General features: G+C 37.7%; 1 protein-coding gene across 3 annotated transcripts in view; it reads right to left on the reverse strand.

Moving 5' to 3' along the window:
* Positions 1-24,505, reverse strand: part of uhrf1bp1l (UHRF1 binding protein 1-like) — a 147,638-nt gene that overhangs the window by 50,077 nt on the left and 73,056 nt on the right. For 2 of the 3 annotated variants that reach the window (XM_043713651.1, XM_043713654.1), the window contains exons 9-16: positions 23,246-23,329; positions 21,933-22,097; positions 20,152-20,309; positions 16,687-16,828; positions 13,586-13,660; positions 11,996-12,186; positions 9,472-10,991; positions 4,402-4,577 (exon numbers count right to left, since the gene is read on the reverse strand). In XM_043713651.1, the coding sequence (XP_043569586.1) occupies positions 4,402-4,577; positions 9,472-10,991; positions 11,996-12,186; positions 13,586-13,660; positions 16,687-16,828; positions 20,152-20,309; positions 21,933-22,097; positions 23,246-23,329 (2,511 nt within the window). The remainder of the gene's footprint in view (positions 1-4,401; positions 4,578-9,471; positions 10,992-11,995; positions 12,187-13,585; positions 13,661-16,686; positions 16,829-20,151; positions 20,310-21,932; positions 22,098-23,245; positions 23,330-24,505) is intronic. The other variant, XM_043713653.1, reaches the window with a different exon arrangement.

The raw sequence follows: 24,505 nt of genomic DNA on the forward strand, positions 1-24,505 counted from the left end.
ATTGCTGGAACAGCACAGCAGGTCAGGCAGCATCTAGGGAACAGAAGATTCGACGTTTCGGGCACATGCCCTTCTTCAGGAATGAGCAGAGAGTGTTCAGCAGGAGAAGATAAAAGGTAGGGAGGAGGGACTTGGAGGAGGGGCGTTGGAAATGTGATAGGTGGAAAGAGGTCAAGGTGAGGGTGATAGGTCGGAGTAGGATGGAGGCGGAGAGGTCAAGAAGAAGACTGCAGGTCAGGAGGGCGGTGCCGGGCTGGAGGGATTCGGCTGAGACAAGGTGGGGGGAGGAGGGATGAAGAAACTGGTTCATCCCCTGTGGTTGGAGGGTTCCCAGTCGGAAGATAAGACGCTCCTCCTCCGACCGTCGCATTGTTGTGTTGTCATTGGACTCATCCACCGCCAAACCACAACAATGCGACGGTCGGAGGAGGAGCGTCTTATCTTCCGACTGGGAACCCTTCAACCACAGGGGATGAACTTGGACTTCACCAGTTTCTTCATCCCCCTCCCCCCCCCTTGTCTCAGCCGGATCCCTCCAGCCGGCACCGCCTTCCTGACCTGCAGTCTTCTTCTTGCCCTCTCCGCCTCCATCCTACTCCGACCTATCACCCTCACCTTGACCTCTTTCCACCTATCACATTTCCAACGCCCCTCCTCCAAGTCCCTCCTCCCTACCTTTTATCTTCTCCTGCTGAACACTCTCTGCTCATTCCTGAAGAAGGGCCTGTGCCCGAAACGTCGAATCTCCTGTTCCCTGGATGCTGCCTGACCTGCTGTGCTGTTCCAGCAATAAAGTTTCAACTTTATTCCAAACCATCAAGTTTCTATTTTAGTTGTATATAATGTTCTGTGATATAAAGTTCAGATCAAGTTATGATGAAAGGTGTGCAATTTTAAAATATTTATTAACATTATTATCAGAGTATGGATTTTGAACCAGCAGCATTTGTGGGTTACTTTTGTGAAGGTTTTAAAAAAAATAACTAGATGAGTCAATCTTTCTAGAACCATGACCCATGGCAATATGCATGAGAGAGCAGGAACGCAAGAAGTATGAGTGAAGGGTGTTATTTTAAGCTCAGTTTACGATAGAGTGTAAACATTGAGAACATTGGCTTGCTTTTGGTTTCGGGTAATCACAAATTTATTTTGCTTAGGATACCCAGAGAATGGCAATCTTATGTTCCCCTGAATCTCACCCAGACTCAATTGTCATCAAGGCAAAGAGACCCTACTAATTTTAAGAGGTGGGAACACTTTCCCAAGACCCTCAACCCATACAGCAAACACAATGTGGGATAATTGTTAGATGCATTTTTATTTTAAATTTCATTTAAATGGCATAAGAATAAAAAGTAAATCAAATATTCTTCTAGCAGATTGATTATGGATATGTACAGTAGCTAGAAATAGTGAAATGATTACTGCTGTTCATTCTCAGGATAGAGTTCCATAATAGAGTTCAATGTTTAGCAACAATTAAGCTAACTGCTTAGCTTATTTTGAAAAGCAGGGTGAGAATTGCAGGATGACATTTGTGTCTGACAGCAATTTTCTGAGACCACATTGTGAAATACAATAGCCAATACAGCCTTGAGAAAAGGAGATGAGACAGAGAATTCAGTATGACGAGCTGTGTCTTGAAAGGTGAGCAGATTGGCTGTCTCGACATTTGAAGACTCTCATATGCAGAGATCATGTTTATCATAAGACTTGTCATGATAAAATGAACCAAACAGGACAGCTTGCATGACTAGAGGCACATATGACTGAGCTATTATTCAACTCGATGTATGTCTACTGTTTAGGTGCATTGCATGTGTCAAAGACTGCTAACACAACAAAAGGAATAAATTATAAACCATTCTTGGGATAATGTATGTGAATTGTGTAACTACCATTTTACTGAGAGGTCACCTAGCAAATTATTGATCAGAAAAAATTCAGAGAGAGAGAGAGAGAGAGAGAGAGAGAGCACTTCTCTATTGTGACAATATAGGAAAAAGGTATTGAGGCACTGCAGTCACAGCCAGTCTGAATCAGTTACAAAAGTTCATTAACAGGTGTAGTATGGAATCGTTGTATGATGTTTAATTGTTCTTCAAGAGGATTCTGTCGTTAGTTGAATCGAGGCAACATTCACTTACATCTATTACTTAGTACATTCCCTTGCTGTTCACAAGGTTATGCAAATAAATTATTTGTGTATACCATCATCTTACTGTGTGTTTGAGACCAACTTCTGAAGGATTTGAGAATTACAATTAAAGGCAAACGCGAAAGATTAAACACTTAGTTCAGAACAAATGTTTTGCATTGTGCTATTTCAGATTTAAATAGGAGGCTGTATCGGAGAGCTGCAAGATACAGTGGTGCACGTTGGCAATGATTAGCATCACTTTAGGGAGCATTCAAGACAGATCTGAAAATTATATTAATATTCCAAGTATGCTCATGGAATGAAGGTGATAATCCTCTCTGACATTCAGAGAATTAGTGTTACCATAAAGTCATAAAGCACAAACACAGACTCTTCAATCCAAGGCGACCATAATCCTAAACAATACTAGTCCCATCTGCCTGCACTTGGCCCGCATCCCTGCAAACATTTCTCATTCATATACTTATTCAAATGCCTTTTTAAACGTTGTAACTCATATCCACCAATCCCAGTGCAAGTTCATTCCTCACATGAACCACTCTGTAAAACGTTGCCGCTCACGACTTTAAATCTTTCTCCTCTCAACTTAAAAATGTGTCCCTCGTCTTGAAATCCCCTCACAAAACTGTAAATTCCTACAAACATAGATTGAAGAGGAATACACTGAAAGCCTGAAACTTTGTACAAAACTCAATGTGTAGACTGCTCCATCTACTGCAGCATGATAACCTGTCAATCAATGATATCAACTGTCTCAGACAAAGTAAACTATGGGACAATACAGCGATTTGATTGAAAAATCTTGCCTTATCTACTTCGCAGAATTGCCTTTTAAATTCAATACACCTTGCTGGAGGTGTAATATTGAGGCATAATAATGAGGTCTAATATTGAGCATCCACTGCCTCTTGCTTCTTTCTCTTGCTTTTCTTTTCATGTATATTTCTTCTGAAAAGGGAAGTTAATATATTTTCTTGACCTTCATTGTCCAGTACAGACAATGTTTGCTTAACAAGCTTCAAACCAAACAGGCTGTCTAGCCTAAATAACTATGTTAATCCAATACAGTGTACTCCTGCAGTGAAGCTTGAATGCTTTTTCACAAATTTTCAAACAACTAGTCTGGCCAGGAAACAACCCCATGGTGTACATTCACAGGGTTAACAGAATGTTGGAATAAGAGATTACTTGTAACCAACTTAATGCAACATCAAGACAATGTTTTCATTTCTGTGTCTGTTAAGTTGGCCGACACGACTTTAGTACATGGAATAAAAATGAACTGCAAAAGGCCTTCGGTTGTCAATATGCTAATCTATGCTTTGTGTTAACAATGTCAGAAGGCTAAATAAATATTTAGCAATAAAAATGCAAACTGCCTGCTAACTCATTACTGCAAATGAAATGTAGGTTGTATTTATGAATTTAACTGTGTTTATCACTTTAAAGGTTTTATACATCATCATTATTATAGTTGATTAGTTTCAAATTGTTTCTTACAGCCTTCAATTTTGATGCTATGTTGAAATAAGGAAAATATTTCATGTGATGTAAAGTAACAAATGGTGGGATTTGCAACAGTTAAAATAAACTGTTATAGTTTCCCCAATACCAAAATAACATGATTAGGCAAAAATATGAAACTCGAGCACATCACAATGGGTTTGCATCAGGATTATTCAAACAGAATAAGATTTGACAAGGTCCACAGAGCTGTACAACAGGAAGCATCAAAACATTCTCATACCTTTCGAGTTATGGCTAAAATTCAGTACATTTTCCTCAACTGTTTATGCTAGCACTAAAATATTCAGCAGCGTATTCCCACTGAACTGGCAATGTACAACTTTTTATTTGCGGTAGATCAGAAACAGCTGATTTATTTTGTTGTAGCATTAATAAAATAATCTGATGTGCAAGGATTCTTCGGCGAGAAATAGTACCTGTCAAATTAATCTAGAAATTCCAATGTACAAGAGAAGTTGCTGAGGCAACAAATGTATAAAAATACATTTAACTAAATAACACAGCATTTAAATTTTCAAGGTATGCATACATTGTGCGCCATTTCATGCATTATCATGCAATGCATTAATCTCAAAAGTTTTATGGTAGTAAAATAAGTTTTGAATATCAAGATTGTGATCTAATTGCTGGCTCTATTTTAGGTATTGTGAAGCATTAGTCTACAATTACAAATTAAACGTAACAGAAGGATGCAAATAAAAAATACAACTTACCCCTTTCCAACAAAAGGAAGCTTTCATTTGCATCACTTTCTAAGAACTGTTCCTCCAGTAGACTGCTGTCAATTGATAGCGTGTCCAATGAAATCTGAGATGGGCTTCTCCTCACATTTTTATGGACTACAGGATAGTTAGTAAAAGAGGGTTGTGCACGATCCTTCAGTTTTCCACTGATGTGTGTGTGAAAATTCAAAATAGAAAATTTACATGCTAGTTTACAAAGGTCACTTAAAAGTGTTCACATAGCATTCTTGTCAAAACAAAAATTTTGTCACAGATTACTGAAATAACAGCTGCAACAGAAATAAAAACATTTAGAAGTGTTTGTTATCTCATCTCCTTCTTTCGAGGTTTCCATGCTAAATTCTGTTTCCCAAGTCAAAAGGCCAAGCAAGAAAACCCACATCAGAACTCTTGAACTCTCAGCTGGCTTTGAAGCAATTACTAAGACCTGTGCAAAGCAGCTGGATTGGGATATGGCAAATATTTGATCTCCACTTTGCACCTCCCAATCACCAAGGTTAAGCCTTTTAATATCCAAAGCAAACGGTTCATGAGGAGGACAGGGTGCAGATTTCAGATTAATGTTCATTTCTCTACCTTGAAGAATGCCTTCCTCACCAAGTTACATATAACTTCAATACCTGCCAGACGAAAACTACATGCATGATAATCTGCTCAAATCAAAGATCCATGTGAACATCTGTGGCATACCATACAGCAGAAAACAGCTGTTAGTTACACTACAATACTTGTAAAGGAATAGTATTTCTAATTATGCTCGGCTAACAAATATATAACACAACCTGTGCATCACAAACTAACAGCATGAGAAAATGATTATCTTCAATCTTAATAGGTGATGGCAGTGACAAGTATGTGTCCCAAAAATGTCCCAACCTAATCTTTAGCGTTTTATTTACTCACAAACAAATATGACTTATTTCTGGAGGATATTTTTCAGTTATTAATATACTTTCCACTTGAAGTATCTTCAGTAAAGGTGGTGCATTACCATGTAAAAAAATTGACAAAATATTACTCCTGTAAGAAAATTTGACTACATTATCACAATATATGTGGGTTCACTGACCAAAACAGTAAGCATTGCCAAAGTTGATCCAGGCTATTCTTGTGATTTCCCAGTACAAGGATTCAAGAGCATATTTGGGGAGCAAGTCCACTGGTCACACTTTACACTATGAAATGGTACACATTACAGCATAGTTTACCAATGAACAGAAAAATAAATGATTTTAAAACAAGTACGAAAAAGGTGAAATTAGCCATTCAAATCAACAAAAAAAAAACCTGCTCATTGAAATCCAAAGTGACAAGTGTAACAAATAAAAATGAACCACAAGTAAATTACATGCTGTTCTATGCCTTCAACAATCATAACCTACTGTTCATCTAAAATAAAAATATAGCTCTAGAAAGTTCTGATCTCAGTGATTTCAAGATACAATCACCAAGGCATGTAAGCAAGAACTTGAGAAATCACCCATCAGAAACACTGACGGCTTTTTCTCAAATACCAAGTATGTCTGAAGGATATGGGTTTGCTCTCCTTCACAATTTTAAATACAGAAGTTGGAGGGTCAAAATTACTGCTCATATCTGGAACTGCTTGTAAATCCCACAGAACAGCAAGCTGCTTCATTTACCCACTGAGGCAGAAGAACAAATGGCACCCTGCTTGCTTATAGCAATGTTATTGCCCTGAGGATTTGAGTGGGATAGAACAGAGAACTGACAAGCACATGAAAGCCAAACCCTCCTTCACTTGCAGTGGTAAAGTCACAGGCTTAAACCACCAGCAACTTAATAGTCTGTTTAGAAAACAAAATTTCTCTCATTTTCAGTAACTACTGCTTCACCTAATATTCCAGAAGCCTATATTCTCACTCCCATTATTATTAAAAAAAGTTACAATATTTGTTTTATGTTGAAGTCTATCTCCAAAAAAAGATACTGAAGAAATATCAACAAACATCAACAACAAGGGGTAAGATGCATACAATAAATGGTAGGACCATGGTCAGTGCTACAGAACAGAGGGACCTAGGAGTTCAGGTGCATAATTCTTCAAAGCTTGTGTCACATGTAGATAGGGCGATTAAAAAGGTGTTTGGCACACCAGCCATCATTGCTCATTACTTCGAGTACAGAAGTTGGGATGTCATGTCGAGGTTGTACAGGACATTGGTGAATGTGTGTGTCCAATTCTGATCACCAAGTTTTGGAAGGATATCATTAAGCTGGAAACGGTTCAGAGGAGATTTACCAGGATGTTTCCAAATATGGAAGGTCTGAGTTATAAGGCAAAGAGTCATAGAGTCATGGAGATGTACAGCATGGAAACAGACCCTTCGGTCCAACTCGTCCATGCCGACCAGATATCCCAACTCAATCTAGTCCTACCTGCCAGCAACCAGCTCATATCCCTCCAAACCCTTCCTATTCATAAACCCATCCAAATACCTCTTAAATGTTGCAACTGTACCAGCCTCCACCACTTCCACTGGCAGCTCATTCCATACATGTACCACCCTCTGCGTGAAGAAGTTGCCCCGTAGGTCTCTTTTATATCTTTCCCCCTCTCCCTACACCTATGCCATCTAGTTATGGACATCACCGACCCCAGGGAAAAGACATTGCCTATTTACCCTATCCATGCCCCTCATAATTTTGTAAACTTCTATAAGGTCACCCCCTCAGCCTCCGACGCTCCAGGGAAAACGGCCCCAGCCTGTAGCTATAGCTTCCTATAGCTCAAGGCTGGAAGCTTTTTTCGCTGGAGCATACAAGGTTGAGGTGTGACCTTACAGAAGTTTATAAGGTCATCATAGTTACAGATTGGGTTAATGGTAATTGTATTTTCCCCTGGGATGGGGTATTTCAAGACTAGGGGGCACATTTTTAAGGTTCAGAGGAGAGAGATTTTAAGAAGACATGAGACAGCAAATCTTTTAGCGGGTGGTTTGCATGTGGAATCAACTTCCTGAGGAAATGGTGATGTGGGTACAATTACAACATTTAAAAGAAATTTGGATAAGTACATGAATAGGAAAGGTTTGGAGGGATTTGAGCCGGGGCGGACTAGTTTAGTTCAAGATTATATTTGGACCGAAGAGTCTGTTTCCGTGCCATATTGCTCTCTTACGGGAGGCGTACCTAGATATATGAAATATAGAATATCAATAGGTGTGCCATACACATAATCTGAAAATACACCAATGGCCCCTGGGTAGTTCAAAACAATCCTTTCAAATTAATCTTCTACTTAAAATTACTAACAAAATCTACTGTTAGCTTTCATTTTATCCATCAGCTTTGCTTCACCTTCCTTTCGAGGTACTCTCTTAATTTCCTACTTTTTTTTATAATTCACAATAATTTAATTGTTAAATTGTCGACCATTTATTGTGAACATCTTAAGCAGGACAAAGAGAGGAACCAGTAGAGGCAATGTATTTGAATTTCAAAAAGGCATTAATTAAGGTGCCATATAAAAGGTTACTGCAGAAGATAAAAGCTCATAATGTTAACTGTGACATACATGTATAGAGAATTGGATGACAAACAGGAACAGACTGTCAATTTGGCAAACTGTAAATAGCGCAGCCAAAGCTATCAGAGCTGGGGATTCAACTTTTTATAATCTACATTAATGACTTAAAAGACTGTGTTGTAAACACTGCTGACAAGTGAAGAAACTAAGTCCTGATGAATAAACAATGTCTGCACAGAGACTTAGTTAGGTTAAATGAGTGGGCAAAAAATTGGCTGATGGAAAAACATCAAACAGTCCACTTTGCTAATAAGTATAGAAAAGCAGAATATTATTTAAATGGAGAGACCCTACAGAATACTGTGGTTCACAGGGATTTGGATGCCATTCTACACGAATCACAAAAAGTTATTTAAAAGGCATACAGAACATTGGCCTTCATTGCAAGGGAGATGAAGTGTAAAATCAGATAATTTTGCTACCAGCTTTAGAGAGCATTGATGAGATTGCTGAAAGGAGCAGTGTGTACACTTTTAATCTCCTTATTCATGATGGACAGGTATGCATGGGAAGCCATTCAGAGAACGTTCACTGGGCTGATTCCTGGAATGAAGGGATTGTATTATGAGAAGAAGTTGAGTCTATAATCGTTAGTGTTCATAAGAGTGAAGTGGTGTAATATGGAAGATTCATATCCAGTGAAAGCTAGATCAGTTATTTCGTTTATGAATGAATTAGCTATGGTTGCAAGAAATTGGAGTGTAAGCTGTAATCAAATAAAAATTTTAGTCTCTGTCTTGCCTCACTCTTATTTCTTATGATCTCATACGTTTCAATTTCTTGTGAATTTATTTATTCATGTCCAGTTTCCTAGTACAAGTTTCTTTGCTTATACAATTGATTTGCACTTACGCTTTAATATTTGAAGATTTCCCATTGTTGATCCATCACCTTTGCTAACTTTTTTGCAACACTCATCCTGCCTATTTCTGACTAACACATTGTTACCAGGTGTACTTAACATGAAACTGCATCAACAATTATGCTGCAATCTAGAAAAGTTAAGTGCTCTGTACAAAGTGGCCACTAGGTCATGCTAATGCATTGCTTTTGAAGCATTTCTTTTACAAGGTATTAGTAAGCTACTATAGAGTTACAGATATTCATCAATGAAACGTGTACCGAACATTATAGAATGTATGATTAATGATTTAGTAATGTAGCTCGTTTAGATTGAGAAATTAAGTTACAAAATATTTTTAAAGTTCTGAAAAGTGTATTTTCTTTTTACATAATGCACTTGCGACAATATGGAAGAATCTGGCACATTACTTGTCTCTATGGTTTGAAGTATTATGATGTCTAACACCATTAACCAATGTTTAACTACGTAAATAGGGCAACAGAACAAGGAGGCCTTAAGAAAAAGAAACTACAGACTATGACAAAATGAAATCAATACTAACCCATAATAGGACTGCTGTATGGTCATGCATTATCCTAAATTGCCTTCAAATAATGATAAATGGTGACTTCAAATAGCTGCATACCTTGATATCGACTGAGGTAACACCAGCTTTGCTGTAGGTGGTGTTTCTTTACTGTAATCAAAGTTTTGCATGGGGTTCTCTTGGTCATTTTTTACATCATTTAATGAATCTATGGCTTCATTTCTTTTGTTTTCCAAAGTACTTGATACTTCTTCTTGACAATTTTCCTTAGACAAAGGAAGAACACTGCATTCATCTTTATTTACTGTGTAAACACCGAGTGGCTCCATGCTTTGAGAAACATTGAGAGCTTCAACATTTGAAATCTTTGTGACTTCGCTGAGCTTATTTTTATCTTCTGAATGAGCTGTAGAGACATCCGACAATACTGGGAATTGATGGCCAGTACGATCGAAAGAGGTCTGCAATGGTATACCTTTGATCAAAGCTGAGTCACTGTACGACTTCGAAAGCAGAGGGTCCATAGGCCCAACAGCACTTTTATCTATACTTCCAGTTTCAGTACTTTGTGATTCATTAAGTATTTTTTGACTGAGATGGACGGCCCCTGAATCATCACTAGGTATTTCATTCTCTGCTGCCAGAGTTTCTCTGCTTTCAGATGGTGAAAGGTCAGATTCTGTAGGACTTCTGTTTTCCGCTGGAGCCTTATTAGTCTCAGGTTGAGGCAGTGGATGAAGCATTAAAGCTATTTCAGCACTTCTAATCAAGAACCCAATACAAATTTTTGCTTGCTCCATCGGCTTTCCAGTCACCTCCTCTATATTCTTCTGAAATTGCTCTTGAAGCTGTTTAATTGAATTTTGAAGGCGAAGCATGAAGCAATATTGATGATGATTAACCTGCATGCTCACGTGCTTTTGAGTGTGTACAAGAACATGTATATCTGCATCCGAAGGCTGCAAGAACTTCAAGGATCCAGCAACACCATCTAAAGAATTTGATCTTCCCAGTCCATTAGTGAACGGTTCAGATTCTGTACTATAGTAATCCCTCAAGAGTTTTTTGCGTTGTAAACGAATACTCAAGTCGCTGGATTCACTCTTGGGTATTTGAGAGGCAGGTTGACTGGATGACAGAAAAGGTTCTTGAGATTTTGCAAATCTGTTGGGTTGACAAACCCAAACAGAAAGAGGGAAAGAATCCACAAACCCTACAGGTCTTCCTTTGCCACTCTGCATTCCTTCATAATCGATCCAAAACTGAGAAAAGTGTATGGCCCACAGATCTGTTGCAGCAAAAGTTTTCAATGCATTTGTAGTCAACTTTGGAATAGCTAAGCCCTTGTAAACATCATGCAACTTAGTATCCTGCTCATGGGCATGTCTTTGAAATACAGGATGTAAAACATTGAAACTTTCTACTGTTTTGGGAAAGCTTGTGAACGTTTTGCTAAAAAACTTCTCATCTTTGAACTCCTGTATTATGGCTTCCAAGTCACTTCGTGTACAATTTGATGAGTGCCTTGTATTTGTAGCTAACACCTCTGCTGTCTGAACAGAAATTGATTGCGGATGGTCTTGATGGTCATCGGGTCTCTTATCAGTTGGAATAATAAACTGATATAAAACAAAATATTTTCAAAGTTTCAGTAACATAAAACAATTAATAACTTTTTTTTTCCAATATGTTGCTTTCACAAAATACTACTTCTGGAAACATTTTATAAAGCCAAGACGACATAAATGTACACATACAATTTGGAAGCAGAGCAAATGTGATTAGGATGTCAATTTGGGTAGTAAACACTGATACAGGTGGTTGGACTGAAAGGCTTGCCTGCAGTTTATAAGTTCCATAATGGTATGTGAAGAAAGAGGGAAGAGGGTACTGACTTGCATGACCAGCCATGATTATACTGAATGGCAGTGCAGCTTTAAAGGGCTGAATGGCCTACTCCTGCTCCTATTTTCTAATATTTCCATGTTGACACCAATGCCCTACACAGAAATTGACAGAATATCAAACAACACCATTCTCAATCTAGGAAATTGCTTATTCTCTTCAGTTTTCTATTTGCCACACCTCAGTAGTAAAGTAGGCAACCAAAGAACCATAATAATCATCTTTATAGAAATACCTCAAGGTCTCATCATTACATAATCAGAGAGCTGTAACAACGTGTATACAATATCTTTTAAAATAGTCAACTGTCAATCCAGTTGTCATGGGTGTCAAAGCATTTATGAAATACTAACTTGTTAATATTCCTACTTAAGGATATTACTTTTATAGAATAATGAACAGTAGTTTTGGCCACTGAATATGGTGGGCACTTGATTGTCAACCAATAATTTACAGCAACTTGAGGTTAATTGGGGTTATCTTTTAGCTTCAGTTCATACTAAACTCCATGTCTTATGGGTTCATACGAGACTCCACCTTTTGGGTAATGTTTAAATTTTAAAAGCACGTTGCACACTGAAATTTAAATTAAGCCATGAAGTATTATTATTATAATTCTCACTGATAGAAAGGGGTTTCAAACCCAAGCCTGAATAATATTCCATGGATTCATTTCAAGGTTACAGGATTTCAGCTGCAATATTATACTTTTACATACTTTGAGCATTAGTCCATCAATTCGTATATCAATATGTTCATCTTCTTTCGCAATATCAAGTTTATAGATGGCTGTAAACTGTTCCAGACTCTGCCGCAGATCTAGCATAAACTGATTCAACCACAACATGCTCCTTGCATCAAGAGTGAACTGTAGTGCATTCATCTGTACATAAAGGTTAGGACAAGGAACTGCAGATAGGAACACATACATATGTCAGGAAAAATTGAAAAATCAACACAGTCTTATCAAAATTCAAGGCAAAACCCATTGTACACAAGCATGGTGAACCCTGACTTGCTACCTAATTTTTTTTTGGTCACATACAAGAGTAATATTTACAAAATCTGTTGATTTTTTTTTCTAATAGAATAATTCATGAAGACCATTGCCAGGCAGAATGTAGGGATAGGAAAAAAATAACGTAAAATGGGTTTTGCCATTCCAAAATTAAGACACAACACATTTATTGCAATTTTGTGCTAGGTTTAAAAGTAATTTATCAGAATGTGAAATACAATTAAAGAGTTTTCATCAGAGTGATTTGCCATGCTGATCAAATACTGTGACCTAATGTAATGCAAAGCATTTTGCACATTTGTTAACATCTACCATTTCAACAGGACAAAAAAAGGATACAACTATTCGAGTAATTTTTGGCAATTAAAAGCTGGAATTACTGCATTTATTCACATGCTACTAAAGCTTGGAATTTACTCAAATGTTTTAACTAGAGTGCCAATTTTAGAAATGCCAACACAAATAGAGTTAAAATGGTCAAAATGTTGAAATAATGCAAGCATAATTTTTTTAATGTAATAACTAAGGATTTGTTAATTTTACTGTCTGAAGAGTTTATGTTAGCTTTTTGAACACGCCCTGTATCTCTATTAACATTTTTTAAAAAGCCACATTTTATTCCAGACAAATGAAAGTGAAGACAATTTGTAAAAAGGTTTTCTGCAGTTCATCCCAACTATTTGATCAGAGCATTGTACATTGAATTACCTAGTTGGATCAGTAATTTCTCAGATTCATTTTTAAAATTTATATCTTATTCTTTTTTCCATTGCTTTCGGAGATCTTTCAATTGCAAAATGTAACATATTAATTTGCTCACTGTGATTCAATCTTTGGTCAAGTATATGATTGTGAGTTAATGTCAAATTATTTAACACTACTAAAAAGTTTTCTTAGATAAATAAAGGCAACATGCCAAATTAGTTTATAGACCATAGTGCATCTACTAAAATATAAAATTTGTTTTACTTCTTCACAATCTGCGGAAGTCAAGTCTGGTTGAGGCTCAAAACGTTTGTTGTTGCCCCTCATGATGAGCTATGTTTTATGTCAGAAAAAGCCTTGGTGCAAGGACCTTTTTATTACACAAATGTGATATTTTATTCTTGTAGTTCACAAGAGTTCAGCAAAAATGCTTGTGAAATCCCATTTAAGAATTTTTAATTGAAAACATTACTTCTCCCCCAGACATGATTCAAGAAATATCATGCAAAATCAGTGAATGTGTGATTTTGGCATTCACCTCCACCAAAAACGAAACCAATTTAGAGATAATTGTAATAGTGTAACCTGTACAGGAAAGGAGATCTAGGACAGAATTCTGATTTTGGTTCTTGTCCAACCTGAACAACACATTCCATATCGCTATAATACAAGACCAGAAGGATGAACTTCAATTAAAGCAATATTCAAGTCTCACATATTAAATATTTAAGAATAAGTTGATAAGGAATTGTAATGAGAGGATAATAATCATAGCTATTATGGATCTTAAATTGCCAGACAACACTGCAAAATGCAAAATTAATTTTTTTTACTAAATAGTAAACCACTTCGATACATGAACTTTTCTTAAAACCATGTTACAAGATATCAATGAACATTACAATTTAGTTCTTTTCACCTAGTTGTTGAAATAAAGATATCCTGATCACATTCATCATTGCACAGAAGCGAATACTCTCCAGTATGTTTTGACTCAAACAGGTCAATTTCAGGGATAATAAAATCTTTAAAATTTAAATACATTAGTTTAGGTTTCTGCACTGTCAATATTCTCATAATTTTTAATATTTAAAATAAAATGGATCATTCACATTTTGCACGTGATGTTCGCATGCAAAATAATGCAAAATTCTAAGTATACAAACAGAGGCAGAATGATTGACTGGACCCCAATATTAATGTTAGTAAGACCTTAGCAACAGCATTCATTTACTATAGTTGGCAGAATTCAGTGACATGGGGTAGAACCTTCCACTTCTGGCTCCATGGTGGCAGCAGATTGGCTCAGTGGTTCGAACTGCTGCCTCACAGCACCAGGGACCCAGGTTCTATTCAACCCACAGGCAACTGTTTGTGTGGAGTCTGCACATTCCCCTGTGGATTTCCTCCAGGCGCTCTGGTTTCCCCTCGCAGTTTAAAGATGTGCCAGTTAGGCGGATTGATCATGCTAAATTGCCCCTTAGTGTCCAGTGATGTGCAAGCTAGGTGAATTAGCCATGGGAAATGCAGGTTTATGGGGAGAGGGTAAGGGGGAGGGGGGTGTTTTAGGTCTGGATGGGATGCTCTTTGGAGGGTCGGTGTGGACTTGATGTGCTGAGTGGCCAGCTCCCACACTGTAGGGATACTATGATTCTGTATGTAGGGGTGAGTGTAAAAAAAATGGTCAGGCTCCCTCTGCCACCAACTAATAGGAACAAAATTATACTGGATCATGCATTTATCAGACACGCAGGTGGTCAAACAGCGATCACGTCCAAGAAGAGCAGCTAGCAGCTCTTGAGAGCTGCATTTTTGGCTTTATTAGTAGTAACTGTTCGTGGCAAAGTAATGCAAAGACTAGGAATTCAAACACAGGAAGTAACCAATTGGGACGAGGGTGAAATTGCATGGCAAAGGTTGTCGGGAGAGAGTGTTAGCTTTCAGTAGCCACTTCCTGAACATTCTCATTTTTCCCCAGCCTAGCAGACAGACAAGCCTGTTGCATAAGTTGTGAAGGCTGCAAGTGCTCTCACTAGCCAGGAACAGAATTAATTGTGATGGTGGTGAAAGGAGCTCCATCGGTGTTGTCAACGGACCACTTAAGTGTCTGAATTGGGAGCAGGGTGGGAAAACATTCCTGCTAAGAACTTGATTCCTGTTGTGGCAGGGAATTTCCCAATGTCAACCCACCTGATTATCTACCTTCCGGGTGACATTTCAACAGAGAAGGATTTAAGCATTAAATAAGAACAGCTATGGTATCACCTCGTGATGCAGAACAAACACCCAATAACAATCTATTTTTAAGAACATGCATCACAATTTTGATTCATTGGAAAGTGAAACATACGCTGGTAAATTGCATCGTTCTTTGGAACAACAAAGAAATGCTACGAAATAAATTATATTGCAGTTTACTGGATGGTCATAAATGAGATGAGTGGGATCAATGGGTAACATCAATCAGTAAGAGTTCAAATTACATTAAAATTCTTTGAAGCATTTTTTCATTGACGAGGATTGTTATCAAATAATGATCAAGAATATGACTAGGTCAGCGTCTAATGGATTCTCACAAATAATCCTGAAAAGTATTCTCAAGATCTACACCAAGCACTAGACTTCTGTAAAAAAATACGGTGGAGCAGGTTTGAGGGACAGAATTGCATATTCCTGTACCTACAATATGTACAGATCATTGAAGGTGGCAGGACAGGTGAAAACAGTCATTAATAAAGCATACAGTTCCAGAGCAGGGAGGTCCTGCTGAACCTGCACAAAAGACATATTAGACTTCAGCTGGAGTATAGTCTACATTCCGGATGAATGGCTCCTGCCCGAAACATCGATTTTCCTACTCCGCGGATGCTGCCTGACCTGCTGTGCTTTTCCAGCATCACTCTAATCTTGACTCTAATCTCCAGCATCTGCAGTCCTCATTTTCACCTATAGTCTACAGTTGCAGATGCCACATTATAGGAAAAATAGGAACACAGTGGGGACAGTGTAGAAAGGATTTACAAGAATAGTTCCAGGAACGAGAATCCTCCTGCTCTTAAATTCTTTGCCTCGACTAATAAGGGCAAGTATCTCATGTGCCTTCTTAACCATTTTATCCGCCTGTCCTGAAACCTTAAGGAGCCAATGTACATGCACACCAAGGTCCCTTTAGGTGATTCTCAGGGTCTTATCATTCATCATGTATTCCCTTGCTTGTTTGTCCTGTCCAAATACATCATCACATGTTTATCTGGAGTGAAGGACTTTGATAAGGTCCTACTTGGACAGTGTCCATCTTACCAGCTTATAATCTTCCTGTAATCGAAGGTTATCCTCTATAATATTTACCAACCCACCAATTTGCATATTATCTACAAACATAATGGCAAAGCAATCCAAAATCATGGAGTACAAAAACAGTGTCCATGTGGGACCTTATCAAAATCCTTGAAGTCAAAACAGACTACATCAAATCAATTACTCTCACCTACAGACCTCATAAAAAACTTCGAATCAAATTAGTCATTACAGACATATTATAGCTATTTCAACTTCAAAGAAACCTCATCCACTTTCTCATCTCAGTTCAAAAACTACATCGCAACAGCATTAGCTTGCAAATCCTTTTCAACCAGCATACATGAAAATGCTTACAAAGTACAATTTAGTTGAACATAAATTCTTACTAGGAAAATCTTTCCCATCTGGAAAATAATATTCAGTGAATTCAATATGAATAGCTGCCATCTCTGATGGAAGATATAAAGACTTCTTATTGCAGCAGATCATAGCTTTAGGGGAATCTCGACGCTGATCAGCTGTAGAAACCTGTAGGTGGATCAAGTTAAAAATTTTATGAAATGATCCAAATAGTGACATCACCAGTCGTATAAAACTTCAGAGCACCAAAAAGAGGGTTCTAATTCCACTCCAGCTAGTTGTAAATTGAACAAAATACAAGTAATTACTTATGAGTGAGCACCATAAAATGGTGATGGGAATTCCCCAACAGTCATAAAAAACTGCAACCCCTAGATCCTGTCTATCATTCAGGGAAGAAAGCTCATGCTTTTACCCAGTCTGACTTGTGTGTTTCCAGTTCAGGCCGGGTGATAAATTCTTAATATCCTTGGAGAAACCTAGTAATAGGCAATAAATACTACTTTCATACTGTTACACACATTTGAAGGCAACAAAAGCACAGTTGTAAAAAGTTGAATAATTTAGGTCAATCAAAATGGTCAGTCTTCTTCTGCATCAAAGAAGAAAAAATTTATGATGCAACTGCTTGTTGCAAGTTAATATCTGCAACTTGTGAATTCCACCAGGTATGGGTTATGGCTATATAGTACAGAACTCCAACTCTGCCTGGAAACATTGTCAACAGCATGTGGGATACAAAGAAAAATGCTGTAATATGACTACATTTTTTAAAACAAGTACTGTAATTTGTTTTGATCATGTTGCAAAGCTTAACCAATAACAATGCTTTAGATTGAACACTTGAGTAGTTTTCATTCCTACTCACTCGTCGCAGATTAGTTTTCTGTTGTGGTTCTGTTCGCCGAGCTGGAAGTTTTTGTTGCAAACGTTTCGTCCCCTGGCTAGGCGTCATTATCAGTGCTTGGGAGCCTCCTGCGAAGCGCTTCTTTGATGTTTCCTCCGGTGTTTATAGTGGTCTGTCCCTTCCGCTTCCATTTGTCAGTTTCAGCTGTCCGCTGTCGTGGTTAGTATATTGGGTCCAGGTCGATGTGTTTGTTGATGGAGTTTGTGGATGAATGCCATGCCATGTGAATGGCATTCATCCACAAACTCCATCAACAAACACATCGACCTGGACCCAATATACCAACCACTACAGCGGACAGCTGAAACTGACAACCGGAAGCGGCAGGGACAGACCACTATAAACACCGGAGGAAACATCAAAGAAGCGCTTCGCAGGAGGCTCCCAAGCACTGATGATGTCACCTAGCCAGGGGACGAAACATTTGCAACAAAAACTTCCAGCTCGGCGAACAGAACCACAGCAACGAGCTCCCGAGCTACAAATCTTCGCACAAACTTTGAAAGATTAGTTTTCTTTTCATTTTGTTAAAATAAAATTTAGGCAAATCTGACATCTGAACTGATACCTAAAATGTGACACTCATGGAAAATCGGTTATATGCCATTGTGTAAAAAGAGACACGTAAATATATTTAATCTATCATCTAATGCCTTGTTTCTTAGTCATTAGTCATGGAAATGTAGAACTTTTTCCGCCCATAAGCTATGGACATTGTATCATTAACTTTTTCAATACTGAGATCAACTGATTTTTCTAAGGTAGGAGAAACAGAACTAAGAATAGTAAAACAAGTAGAGGCAAAGATTAGCCAAAACCTAAATGGAGGAACAAGTTCGAAGGGCTAAATGGCCTGATCCTCTTTCTACCTGCATCATAAACTCAACTTTGTATGATGCACAAGACAACTGGCCATTCTGACTGTTCTAAAGTATTAAAGCTTTTACAGATATATCTTTGTTGTTTTGAAATGTGTGTGACAGTAGCAAAGCAGTATTTATTGGCTATTACTAGGTTTCTCCAAGGATATTAATACCTGGCCTGAACTGGAAACATATAAGCCAGACTGGGTAAAAGCATGAGCTTCCTCCCCTGAATGACATACAGGATTTGGCAGTTGGAGTTTTTTTTAATGACTCTGCATGAATTGAACCCATGCTGTTGGCATTACTCTACACCCCAGCTGTCCAGTCAACTGTACTAACTGATCCCCATTTAATACAAATGTTATAGATACCTGCTCAAAATTATCACTGACAGATTACAAGTAATATTTGCTCCAGCAGAGCACCTTGCAAAACCCATACACTGGTTAGGCAAGCTAAGTACCTTCCATTTATCAACATATCACATCCTTTGTTGTCAAAATACTTGTCAAACCATTCCAGTAATTGTAACCATTAAATAATAACCTCACTTTCTAGCATCATAAAACCTTGTCATAATGCTTTTAAAAATCCAAGTAAGCTTTATTCACTGAAATATTCTCATGCGTCAGCTTAGTTACCATCTCGAAGATTTCCAAGTAAAGGATGACCTAAAAACATTCAAAACCATGCTGACTTCTTATTATGTTTAAAACTGCTCTTAACTGAGGTAACAGAATGAGAAAAAGTTTAGCAGCTACATGTGATGAGCTTTACTATTTTGATTGATTATAATGCATAAAATCTGATTTCTGAGTTTTACTCTCAGGAAAATTCAAGAAATTTACATGGTATATAAAATGTTAAATGTGGTTGGATTTTCCAGGGAGCGGCAATCTTATTGTCGTCCTTCTTGCTTACGAAAGGAGGCTGTGCATTTCTGACAGGGCTCCCCCAGAAATGCAGAGCCGTACTTTCATTGAAACAGTTCTTTTTTGAGTGCACAACTACCAGGGAAAGCAAACCATCCACACCACCCTTTTACATGGCATCAAGTTCTGCATGCTGAAATTTAAATTTGACAGTTGCCTGTCAAATTAGAAATACATTAGCTAAGTGTGATGTTAAGTTTTGGGGGATAGGGTGCCAAATTGATCAGGTGCATAGGGTGCCAACAGGGTAGGTGATAGCGTGCCAGATAAGGTGCCAGTTGGGAAGGGAACTAGAGTGTAAGACGGCAAAGTGATGCAGTGTTTAGGGTTGGTCAGAGTGGGTGGGAGGGTGTGTCAAGTTGGGTCTGGCTTTAGGTTGGGGGGGGGGGGGGAGAGAAGATGTGGAGTTGGGGTGTGAGAGGTAAGTATCGGGACTGTTGCACAGGAGTTAGACTAAGTCTAATCTTTCCTGAGTAAACTACTTAATTTAATTTCAAAGGAATCCTCCATAGATTCCAATCTAAATGGAAACTTTCAGAGGGTACCAAATTGCCTAGCAGAAAAGTCAATTTTCCAGGCAATTCTTTCATAATGTGCAGTAGGCATTCTACATGGTCCCCATGTGAAACTACTATCTATGTTCTGTCTGCCCAGCGAATGTTTGGTTAATGGTTTCTTCACAAAATTACAATCTTGCTGGATTTGTTTTTATGTTAAATCCTAGTCACATATTACAGATATTACATACTTTGAATAAGTTCAAGCTCCAAGACATCTTGTTCTCACCTGATAAATATTTAAATCTTCCACTCTGAATACAAAACAACTGGACAACAATTTTGTCTTTGGCTGTTGATTAGTTGAAGGTGGAGTAGTTGCAAGACTGGCTCCTTTTGACATTTGTTCTTTACCTGTTGTTACAGGTTTTTGTTTGAGAGTGGTCTCTGCAATAAATTCAAAGTATGGACATGAAAGAACATGTAGACCAAAAGCCGTGGAGTGGCAGATGGAGTTTAATTTGGATAAATGTGAGGTATTGTATTTTGGTAAAATAAGTAAAGGTTGGATTTACACAATTCTTGGTAGGGCCTGCAGAGGAGGGACCTAGGGGTTCAGGTACATAATTCATGAAATTTGCATTGCAAGTAGACAAGGTGGTTAAGAAGGTGTTTAGTACGTTTGCCTTCATTGCTCAGACCTCTGAATAAAGGAATGGGGAAATCATGTTGAGGTTGTACAGAACATTGGTGAAGCCTCTTCCAGAATAGGTGTCCAGCTCTGTTCACCTTATTACAGGAAGGATATTACGAAACTGGAGAGAATTCAGAAAAGATTTACTAGGATGTTTACAGGAACAGAGGGTTTGAGTTACAAAAATAGGCTGGATAGACGGAGATGTTTTTCACTGAAGGGTAGAAGGTTGAGGTGTGACCTTATTGAGGTTGATGAAACCTTGAGGGGCATTGACAAGGTGATTACCAGAGGCCTTTTCCCTAAGGTGGGGAAGTTCAAAACTGGGGGACATATTTTCAAAGTGCGAGGACAAATATTTAAAAAGGACCAAAGGAGCATTTTTTGTTTTACACAGAGAGCAATTAGTGTGTGGAATGAACTGCCAGACGAAGTGGTGGATATAGGTAGAGTTATAATGTTTAAGAGATATTGGATAAGTACATGAAAAGGCAATGTTTGGAGAGATTTAGGTCAAACGCAGGCAGATGAGACCAGTTTAGTTTGGGAACATGGTTGATGTGAACTAGTTTAACGGAAGTGTCTGTTTCATGCTTTATGATGATGACTCAATAAATATTCAACTTGTTAAGTCACAGCAATTGGTCTATGAAATTATTTTTGCTCTGATAAATTGTTTTTGCTCTAAATGTTCTATAAGTAGGACAAATATAGATCATTTACAATTAAAATGTTTGAAAGTTCCTCTGGCAAGCAAATATCTGTCAGGCATTACCTCAAATAAGTAGAGACATAAAAGTAACAAAATGTTTACATGGTCACAATTAGAAAACATGGCTGGTAAAAATTTTGCTTTTTTAACATTTTCTCTTCAGCATGGAACCTAAAGAACATGAAAGACCTTACAATTCTGTAAGTCATTTTGGTTCCAATTGTTTTTTTTTGGGCTATTTTCTAGCACTTTATGGTGCAAGGCAAATCAAGGAAGGAAAATTTAATAAGCAGAAATAGCAAAGTATTTTTGTTGATTTTGCCAAGTCAAAGTTTGGATCTCATGTTTGACAGTGAGAGAAGTGTGAAGTGGTTCTTTTGTTATACAAATACATCTGAGAGCATATTTAAGAGAAAGGCTTTTAATTAAGTATTGCTCGGAACTTTGTCTTCAGCAAAGCATGCTTACCATATACAGATAGACACATACAAATCTTGTGTCTATTTTGTCCTAAATCTATCATGGTCAGCACTGCAAATTATAACTTGAATCAATATTTGGCATAGATAACTGGAACTATCTATATTAACTGTCAGCATGTTCAGACCACTTCCCCTCACAATATTAGAAAAATTTGCCTTTAAAGAATAAAAGATGCACCTACCTATTAATATCTGCGGAGGTGAAGGAGGTTTTGTTTTCGTGTAATCCTTCACTGCTTGTTTTAGCATTTCAACATTGGATTTGAATTCGTTCAGTAACTCCTTTGCCCACATTGATCTCGTTTTTGTTGATTCATTATAATACATCCAATGCTGGCAGCTGTCTCCTGCACATTATTTTACAAAACATGTGGTCAAACCAGGAACTTCACGTCTCATCTATTATTTTTTATATATCAAAGGCTTCAACATTACCTTTCTTGCCCAAACCACAAAATATCACATTCCTTTTCGGGTTGGGGAGCAGTGAGTTGGTATGGCTGTTAATTGTCATTGCTCTGAGGTCCCCACTGGTAGACATTGTGAACTTCTTCAACCATTATTCCCAACTATGTCAACTATTACCATCAATCACCTGGTCAATGATGTTTGCAATCTTCACATCTTGCATGGCATAAAATTGAACTTCTGATCCAAAATGCTTTTCACTACATAGGTTGCTTATTTCCACCTCCATAATATTGCTGCTACCTCAGATTTTGAACTGGCATGTGTGCTTCTGGCAATACACACTAAACGACACAAATTTTCACCCTGCTCACTTTCCATCTTCAAACCCAACCCTTAAGCATTACTTGATACTCCAGTACCTGAATCCAAATCCATGCCAAGCCCTGTGTATCCATTACTCAAGTTAGCTGATCTACATTAGCTCTTGCTATCCCCATTGCTTCAAGTTAAAAATTTTCATCATGTTTAAAATCAGTTATGGCTTCCTTCACCTCCCTGATTCCAATAAACTTCTGAAGCCTATGTATCGCATGTGCCCTTCACTCCATCTGCTATTCGCCAGCATGCCTTTAACTAACTAGTTCCAAGTTCTAGAGTCCTCTCCTTAAATAGCTTTCCTCTAAGTATTATTTAAAATCCATCATTTTGTCTAAGCCTTTAATCACGTTGCTAATGCTGATTGTCAAGTTAATTGATGCTTCAGCTAGGTGCCTTAGAATATTTTTCTGGACTAAAAGTGCAATGTAAATGCAAATGTTTGTTATTGGAGAATTAGATATAAGCAACAATAATGGTAATTATTAGGAAAATGACAAAGCAGGGCTGAAAAAAATAAGCTTTCAGTTTTGAATGTGCTTTCAAAGGGGTTACCAATACAGGAGGAGCTGAGGGAGTGTGTTCGAGAGACAAGGCAGACACATAAACATTAAGATGTAGAAGTGGTTGAAGAGAGGTGGTGCAATGATATCAAGCAGAGATTTGAAAATTAACACTTTAGAAGTTTCATTGCATTTTAATAATATACCTGCTCTGTGATAAGGATAATAATCCACTGTAATCTGCGTAAAAGACAACTGCATGGCTCCACCTGTGATTTGTTTTGGAAATCCTGTAAATAAATGTTCAAAAATAAAAATTACTGGAACTATATCAGAAAATTTAGAAGAACAATATTAGAATCATATTTTATTTTCTTTAACTGCGATCCTCTCCATCAATTAGTGAGCAAGCAAACAATTCACCCACATCTACTAAACTCTAGACTTTGGGATTCCAATTTTGACAAAGGGTCAGCTTTACCTGCATAGTTATATGTGTTTGACTAAATATCAGTAATTGGAAACAACGGATGTCCAGGAAGTCTTTGATAACATTCTGTCTAAAAGGCCATTAAACAAGCTTAATCTGGTGGGAAGTTGAAGTAAATCCTGGTTATAGACAAGGATTTTATTGGGCAAGATATTTCTGATTTGGATTTAGGACTAAAATAATTGGATTAGGCCAACTTTGAAATTTAGAAAAATGAGAAACTATACAGCAAACAAAATTCTTGACAGGCTTGAGAAGTGGATGCTGAGAGGTTATTTCCCATTTTGGAGACTCAAGAGCTAGAATGGATAGTTTCAGGATAAACTGTCAGATATTTAGAACTGATGAGATATTACTCCATTTAGTTTAATGAATCTTTAGAATTCTCTTTCTAAGATGCCTGTGGGTACTCAGTCAAGGAGCATCATTAAGACAGAAATTAATAGATCGTTGGATATCAAGGGTAAAAAAAGAGAGATATGGAGAACAATCAAGACTATGAGCTGGTGGTTCAACCATGATCTTACTGGGTTGGTGCGATATTGGGTTGGTTGCTCAGATATTTTTAAATCAACCTGGTCAGGCAAGTTATGACACACCTCTGGAGCAGGTGGGACTCAAATTCAGGTTTTCTAGCCCAGAGGTAAGGACACTTAACATTGAATTTAAATGTTCCTTAGAATTTAAATGTCACCATCAGCCCTGGTGGTATTTGAACCCATATCCCCAGAGCATTCAAGACTCTGCATTACTAGTCCAGTGACATTATCACTGGACCAACACCTCCCAAACAAGAGTTTCTTTTAAATCAACTTGTCCAGATGTGCCTTAACATATTTCTGAAACAAGTGGAATTTGAACCCAGGCCTTCTGACTCAAACTAAACCAAGTGCTAGAGAAATTCAGCAGTTCTGACAGGATCTGTAGAGAGAAAAATAACAATACTGTGAGACTAGTGACCATTTGCCAGAACTGC

The sequence above is a fragment of the Chiloscyllium plagiosum genome, chromosome 23 (genome assembly GCF_004010195.1).
Source record: "Chiloscyllium plagiosum isolate BGI_BamShark_2017 chromosome 23, ASM401019v2, whole genome shotgun sequence".
In the NCBI taxonomy this organism is placed as follows: domain Eukaryota; kingdom Metazoa; phylum Chordata; class Chondrichthyes; order Orectolobiformes; family Hemiscylliidae; genus Chiloscyllium; species Chiloscyllium plagiosum.